The sequence below is a fragment of the Teleopsis dalmanni genome, chromosome 2 (genome assembly GCF_002237135.1).
Source record: "Teleopsis dalmanni isolate 2A chromosome 2, ASM223713v2, whole genome shotgun sequence".
In the NCBI taxonomy this organism is placed as follows: Eukaryota; Metazoa; Arthropoda; class Insecta; order Diptera; family Diopsidae; genus Teleopsis; species Teleopsis dalmanni.
The window spans coordinates 210,213,764-210,221,811 of NC_051847.1; the positions used below are offsets into that span (position 1 = coordinate 210,213,764).

At 29.2% G+C, this 8,048-nt stretch overlaps 2 protein-coding genes across 2 annotated transcripts; both read right to left on the reverse strand.

The window, feature by feature from the left end:
• Positions 1-4,729, reverse strand: LOC119683007 (endocuticle structural glycoprotein SgAbd-9-like). The gene is made up of 3 exons (XM_038096599.1): positions 4,687-4,729; positions 314-441; positions 1-236 (listed from the first exon to the last, which is right to left on the reverse strand). The coding sequence occupies exons 1-3, from the start codon at positions 4,702-4,704 to the stop codon at positions 11-13; spliced, it is 372 nt and encodes a 123-aa protein (XP_037952527.1). The 5' UTR covers positions 4,705-4,729; the 3' UTR covers positions 1-10.
• A 1,042-nt stretch (positions 4,730-5,771) lies between these two features.
• Positions 5,772-8,048, reverse strand: LOC119683005 (endocuticle structural glycoprotein SgAbd-9-like). The gene is made up of 3 exons (XM_038096598.1): positions 8,013-8,048; positions 6,111-6,238; positions 5,772-6,032 (listed from the first exon to the last, which is right to left on the reverse strand). The coding sequence occupies exons 1-3, from the start codon at positions 8,028-8,030 to the stop codon at positions 5,807-5,809; spliced, it is 372 nt and encodes a 123-aa protein (XP_037952526.1). The 5' UTR covers positions 8,031-8,048; the 3' UTR covers positions 5,772-5,806.

Genomic DNA, 8,048 nt, shown 5'->3' on the forward strand with positions numbered 1-8,048 from the left:
GGGTTAAAATTTAACCGGCAGCAGATTTCAAAGCACCAGGACTGAGTTTACGATTCTTAATCTGGTAGCGTGCCTTGTAACCATCTTTATCGGCAGTGTACATGGTCATTGTTTCGGTATCAGTCTTTTCATCATACACGGAGTAGGTACCCATAACAACGAGTTCTTCTTTATCTGTACCAGGATTCATGATCACACCAATTTCTTCACGTTTGCTGCCATTTGGTTCTTCCAAACTAAATAAATTTTTATAAAACAATATTTTTTTATCAGGAGATCAGGAGTATAAAAACGGAAAATATAATATATATACTTGAAGCGATATCCTTCTTTGGTAGGTTGTTGTTCATAATATTCTGTCATAATTTTTGGAAATATGTAATCAAGGAAACCAGCTGAGGTAGATGCGGAAAGTGCAGCCACAACGGCTAACAGAAGAAACTAAAAAGGAAGAAAGGTTATTAAATCAATTTAGTGCAGGTAATAATTATAAAAGTATAAGTTGGATATTTATAATTATAAGTTTTAAATACATCTAAAAAAATATGTGTGAAGGTATGAAAGTATTCGTTTAAAACATTTAGTTTCACATCCGGCCTAGACCACTAAAGACTAATGATTGGAGGGTTGAGATAATTGTATTCTTCCCCTGGAACTACCATTTTAACAAAAATGAATAATAAAAACCATTAATTTACTAACTTTGTTTGGACTATGAGAAGTGCATATTTAGAATTATTTAAATTTCAAATACAATAGCCATATGGTCATTAGTGCTTTAGATATTTTATAGTAATTTAAATATTAAAGAAACTGTGCAAAACAATAATAATAATATTTTAAATGTTAATATTGAGTCTTTCTATAATTAAATTCAAACTACTATTAAAAACAGAGAGTTTCATAATAATATTTATTACATTTATCCATTTATTGAATCAAGTAAGCATTTAAGATGTGTGGATATGTGACATATTTTCATGATTTCAATAATAATTTGATTACAATTAGATTAAAGAAAAGTTGTTACGAATGCACGATCTATAGACACATATTCGGAAAATAAAAGAACCATTTAACTTTTTTACAGAACTATGCTATACCATACATAGTTTATATAGATCGGAAAAAATATAGAAAACAAATAAATGGATGATTTGGAGACATCCTTATAGTGCAAGCTGATAGAAATATAAGCATAACTGTTTTATTATTCTTTATAACTTCCTATTAAAGAGGATGATAGAAAATTAGTAGAGGGCAACACCGCTTATGGAAGACGGACTTCTTTAGGATCTTATAAGTGGCTCTAGAATCTTTCATTGCAACACTCGGAATTAGTGAATCACATCAGTTAAAACTTTTACATAGTAATAATATACAATAAACTGCATTCCATAAAAAGAAGTCTTTTATATATTTCACTTATATAAACTAATGAAGCTAAATACACTAGCGTATTCAGTGGGGTGGATAGATTAAGTGAATAGATCTTGACAATATAATATAAACATAACAAGAACTATATACTTCTGTTATATTTTTATTTATATATTATTATATTAAAAATTATTTAAAATTGCGATTATGAAATTTTAAAAACTTTAGACAGACTTATGAACTTTTACAAGTAACTGTAAAGGAAAAACAATAGTAGAGTTTGTTAAGGTTTTAAAGCAAAAACAGTTTGTAAAAATTCTCAAAAATCGCACAAATAAAAATATTGCGTACTAAATACACCTATACTATACTTACTATATATACACCTATGAGTAAATAAATTAAACTGCTTGCTACAATCTTCCAAGCATATCCCTTGGAGAAATTCTAGCTATACCATTGGTTAGACAGGTTCGGTTACAGGTACATTAACTATAGGTATATGACACACTTAGGCCACTTACAAGCCCACTGTGATATGAGTATCGTGTGCAATAGAGCTTCACTTTCTCTATTTTATTTTGAAAATCATTTTTATTCTGCAAGAAATTTCTTCCACTGAAATGTTGACAAGGGTTAATAAGCTATCTACTAATAAGAAATCAAGATTGTATGATTTTGAGGTTTAAAGAGGGAGAAAATGTCCTATTAATTGGTATAAATTTTCTTAATTTTCCTAGTCAACATAGCTCCAAAGCAGTCAGATTGAACTTTACTATGCACTGACACCCAGAGGACGCATATGCGATACAGCTGAAGACGAAACAGCTGAAGACACATATCATTTTAACTTAGCATTAAATAATAAAACTAAATATTCAGAGTTTAGAGAATTTATTAAAAGAGCGAATTTAAAATCATATCTACTATATGATCCACTAAAAACTTGTTTAATAGCACGAACTACATTTTAAATATAAAACGCAATTCAGTGTCATTTAGATACATACCAAACCACGTTAAGTTATTTTACTACGATTATTAGTTTATCAAAGCAATTAATTTGCAAATGAAGTGCAAGTTTTGCTTTATAAAAGACTAAAATATTATTGATATTGAAATTTATTAAGATTGAATATGACTTGTGATTTACTAAAAAAAAATGATAATAATAGTCATTTTTAACGACTGCCAAGTTTGCGATTTTGTGAAGTACATATTAATACATGAAGACATAAACAAAGTAAATATATTAAATATTCATATTTTTATTGGAGCAAAATAGTACAATATACGAGTATCAATCATTAAGATCATTTACATATTTGTACTTCATTTGATTCAATATTTCTTCCGCGAAGTATTTAAAAAAAGGTGATTCAAATGTTAAGGGGTTTTTTATATTATTTAATATTTCAATTGTCTTAATATTTTATTCATTAGTTTGTTATGTTGAAGCTATTCGAGCCAGTGCACTTAAGCACTTTTAAGCTCTATTAACTGTGAGGTATCTTCAAAACCCCTCTTTACGCCTTGACTGGATTATTGTTTATCACTTCATCAGCCTAAGCAATAATTAAGCTCTGATCTGCATACCTCCCCGAGGAACCTATAACCATTCTGAGATTCGATAACGCGATGTAGGTAAGTCTGTCAGTTTTCGCAAATAATTTCAGGGCTCTATAATATAATATAATTATAATTAAAACTACAAGAATGTGAATTTTTACTATGGAAGTCCACTAAGTAAATGGCATGACGTATATTCTTTTTCTTTGACCTCGTAGGTCGGTTTTAAAACTCTGGAATTTTATATCTAGATGCAGGATGTGGAGTAACAACACGGTACTTATGCACTGCAGTAGAGGAAGCATTTCCGTTGCTAAAACTAACTAAATGAATTGAATCAGGTTTAGAATTAATAAAATAAAAGTTTTTTGTTGTGATATTCTAAACCCCTTTTATTGATAAGATAGTTTTCGCTAGTCATAATTCACTTAAAAAATTAAATTTAGTACAAAATTTGCTTTTTAATCTGCTTATATGTAATATACAAATATATACAAATATCCTTCCTCATGAATGCTCGAAATCGGCAGCAAAACGAGATCACTAAATAAATCTGACTAATTGTTAATCGAAATCAGTTAATTTAGAAATAGGATATCAATAATTTGAAGTAGGACTGAAAACAGTAGGATTTTGTAACAGGTAGGCTCGCACATAGACTTTGAGATCCAACAGATACTCTTACGGTATGTGCTGTTAAGTTTGAGAACAAATCTAATTATTTTTTAATCGAGATTAGTTAATTTAGAAATAGAATATCAGTCACTTTAAGTAGGACTTAAAACGAAAGGGTTGTGTAACAAGTAGGATCGCACATAGACTTTGAGATCCAACAGATACTCTTACGGTATGTGCTGTTAAGTTTGAGAACAAATCTAATTGTTTTTTAATCGAGATTAGTTAATTTAGAAATAGAATATCAGTCACTTCAAGTAGGACTGAAAACGAAAGGGTTGTGTAACAAGTAGGATCGCACATAGGCTTTGAGATCCAACAGATACTCTTACGGTATGTGCTGTTAAGTTTGAGAACAAATCTAATTGTTTATTAATAGAGATTAGTTAATTTAGAAATAGAATATCAATAACTTTAAGTAGGACTGAAAACGATAGGGTTGTGTAACAAGTAGGCTCGCACATAGGCTTTGAGATCCAACAGATACTCTTGCGGTGTGTGCTCCTAGGTTTGAGAAGTTCTGAAGAAAACTTCTAAGTAAATATTTGGAAATTTAATACTTTGGAGCGAATTAAAATTGTGTAGTTTTTCATGTAAGAAACTCATATAATTTCGCGCCAAAAAGTCAATAATTTTTTTTAGTCCCCTTATATACGTATTAAGAAAATTTTTAAATAAAGTTTGTAAGGATTTCATATTTAGCAGAAGTTAATAAAACTAACACATTTCTCACATTTTGATATCCACTAGTATCTAGTAGTAAATATTATCTGTATTATATCAAATGTATGCACTTCCCAAGTTTTGTATATTTAATCCAAATTATAGTCCGTTTAATATTTCTTCATAACATGATAGAAGCTTTTTTATTATTGTATGTATTATAAAGTTATATATATTATATTTTCAACAAAGACATTTCCTTAAAAACTTTGTTAAGATAATATTTTCAATATATTTTTATATGCCTTAAGCGAAAATCCTCTACGCGAAACACTTTAACTATTATTTTTATCTTTCACTTGTAGTTTACGCTACTCTTTGAGTTTTTTTTCAACTCACCAATTTTGCAGATGCCATGGTGAAGCTCGTTGAAGATCACAACTAAGACTGAAATATGAAATTCATCTCAGTTCAGCACGTTGGCTTCGGTACTATTTGCGTGTAAAAGCGCTAAAGACAATCTTCAAGAATATTATGTTATGTTTTTTTATTGTGTTTTCTTAACATTTCATTTATTGAATTTGATTATAAAGTTGCTAATATTACACCAAACCGGTCAACTAGCAAAACTAATCCAACAACATGTTTCACATCCATAAATTTCAAGATACAAATTTTAAGTTTTATTAAAATAATAAATAACAAATAATATTATTTTAAATTTTATATAAACATTTAAATCGCGAAATAGTTAACTGTTTAAACTGTTAAATCGATACCCTTTACATATGTTGGGTTTATTATAATATATTTATTTGGAATATTGTGTATTTTTCAAATTGATTTAATATCATTTATTATTAGAAATAATTATTAATAATATCGCAACTAGTGTCAAAGAGGCCTTATATATATTTCAATAGATTTAATTGGAGTGGAAGTCCACTCCTTGGTTGGTTGAAGTTTTCCTTTGTGTTTTGGTAGTATTCTACCAAATTTCTGTTAATAGAATAGCTTCACCCCTTATATTTGTCGTTATATAAAAAAGATTTACATTTCTGTTGTTTTCGTTCTCGAAATTTGAAATGCCCTGAAATGGCTATTTAACCATAGTTTTTATAAGTATTTTCGTAACGACTTATGTTATTGTATATATGACAATGCAATGTAAAAGGTATCCGAAACTATTGAATAAGACACTCAAAATTTTTTAATCGATCAAAACAAATTTCAAAGTAAGTGCAACATGATCCCCGACAACTTATATATATATATATAGTTTTATATCTAAACTCCTAAGTTCCGTTGAAAATTTGAAATTTTAAAATATTTTGTCAAATGTAAGTCAATGTAATGCAAAGACCTGTTAAATTTTTAACACTTGTAAAATTAAACACAAAATTTATTAATTTATCATTTTAATAAAAAAAAAAATAAAAATGTTTACAAAAAATTAAAAAAAAAAAATTATTTACATATCTCACGAACATAATTACAACTCACTGAAGAAGGTTAAAATTTAACCGGCAGCAGATTTCAAAGATCCAGGACTGAGTTTACGATTCTTAATCTGATAGCGTGCCTTGTAACCATCTTTATCGGCAGTGTACATAGTCATTGTTTCGGTATCAGTCTTTTCATCATACACGGAGTAGGTACCCATAACAACGAGTTCTTCTTTATCTGTACCAGGATTCATGATCACACCAATTTCTTCACGTTTGCTGCCATTTGGTTCTTCCAAGCTAAATTAATTTATAAAAAAACAATATTTTTTTATCACGAGATCAGGAGTATAACATCGGAATATATAATATATATACTTGAAGCGATATCCTTCTTTGGTAGGTTGTTGTTCATAATATTCTGACATGATTTTTGGGAATACGTAATCCAGGAGACCAGCTGAGGTAGACGCGGAAAGAGCAGCCACAACGGCTAACAGAAGAAACTGAAAAAGGAAGGAAGGTTATTAAAGGTTACTAATTGATATTGATAATAACGATATTAGTATAAGTTGGAAATTTATGTTATAATTATAAATTTCAAATACATCGTAAATGAAAAATATGCTTTTAATGTGTTCAATTAAAAAGACCTAGTTTCTCATCCAAACTCGAACACTAAAGACTAATGATTAGAAATTGAGATAATTTTATTCTTCCCCTGGAATTTAATTAATTTTAATTAATTTACTAACTTGCTTTTGACTATGACAACTTAGAATTATTTGAATTTAGATTTTAAAAGCCACATGGTCTTTAGTGCTTTAGATATTTTATAGTAGTTTAAATATTTAATATTTTAGATGTTAATGTTGAGTATTTTCTATAAAGAAATTAGAATTACTAAAAATAATTTGTATTATCCAAAAGAGTAATATAGTAAATAATATTACACCTGTACATTTAAATATAAACATATTTTAATTTAGTTATTTCGTTTTAAATATTTTAGTAAAAGTGGATTTTCACGCAGGAAATTGATTTTAAAAAAAATTGATTTAAATTTTTTAAAACCTATTATTATTTTTTCTTCATTAAACTATTATAATTTAGCTGTTATGCATTTCGTTGGTAGCAGCAGTTTATAAACTAGTTAGTAATTAAATCTAGCAGAATTAAGTGGCATACTTTTTTCGCATTATCATATTCACTAAACTATTATCTATTATGAAACATATTCACTTCCAAAGTCTTGTATATTTAATCCAATTTATAGTCCGTTTAATATTTCTTCCTAACATGATGAAAACTTTTTTTATTATTATATAAATTGGAGCAGAGTTCTAGTGAGCTTAAGAAAAAATTTTAGCAAAATTCCAGTGAACTTAAGATAAAACTTAAGGAACTAGGTCAACATACTGTTAAAGTAAAAAAAATATTGCAGCACCTTGCCCAAAAAAGGATAGAGATTCAGGGTTTATCAAAAGGACCTGAACGTCCAGGAGTGAAAGAAGAGTATACGACAGTTAGGAAGTCGTTATGATGATTTGCAACAGAATCGTACTTCATCAACGGTTGTTCGCCAAAGTGTAGCAATCAAGCTGTAACCACCCATGTTTGATGGAACGGTAACGCTCGAAGTTCTCCAGTTTTTTGAAAGTTTGTTTGGCTACAGCATATAAAGTACGTAAGAGCTACCACAAGCTAATCAGTGCATTACAGCGTAGGTATAGCAGTATTTTTATGACACCGCTACGCAGAGTGGAATTGAAGACATGAGTGCAGCAGGCTGTTTAGAGCCTTGAGGAGCATTCCGCGAATATCGAACTATTATGTAATTTAATCACAATTCACAATTTTATTTGGATTTGGAAACCAAGCGCCAGATGGTAATGTTTTCCAAAAGAGATCAATGCTACAACAGTTGACAGTGGATTGACTGACGAGACCACCGGTTTAATTTGCTGACTCGTAACAAAAGTGCGGAAAGCAGAAACGGAAACGGATGTCTTGATAGATTTAATACGTCAGTTTAAAGTTCCTTTAACTAAGAATAATAGCAAATTTAGTGGGAAATGTTTTTTAGTGACAAAACCGGACATATGGTACTTGGTTGCCTTTTCAATTGTTTATCAGGTTCTAGTGATTTTCAATGACTGCGCAGGGTCAAAGTTTCGGCAACAGTATTTTCAATATATTTTTATATCCTTTAAGCGGGGATTCACTACACGAAACACTTTAACTGTTAATTGTATTTTTCACTTTTTTTGTTTGACTCACTAATTTTGCAGATGCCATGGTGAAGCTCGTTGAAGA

Bases quoted from the DNA above. Each gene is read 5' to 3' on its own strand.
- LOC119683007 (XM_038096599.1), bottom strand. The intron at 237-313 runs GTATATATATTA...AAATTTATTTAG, and splicing joins AAAGAAGGATATCGCTTCAA to TTTGGAAGAACCAAATGGCA.
- LOC119683005 (XM_038096598.1), bottom strand. The intron at 6,033-6,110 runs GTATATATATTA...AAATTAATTTAG, and splicing joins AAAGAAGGATATCGCTTCAA to CTTGGAAGAACCAAATGGCA.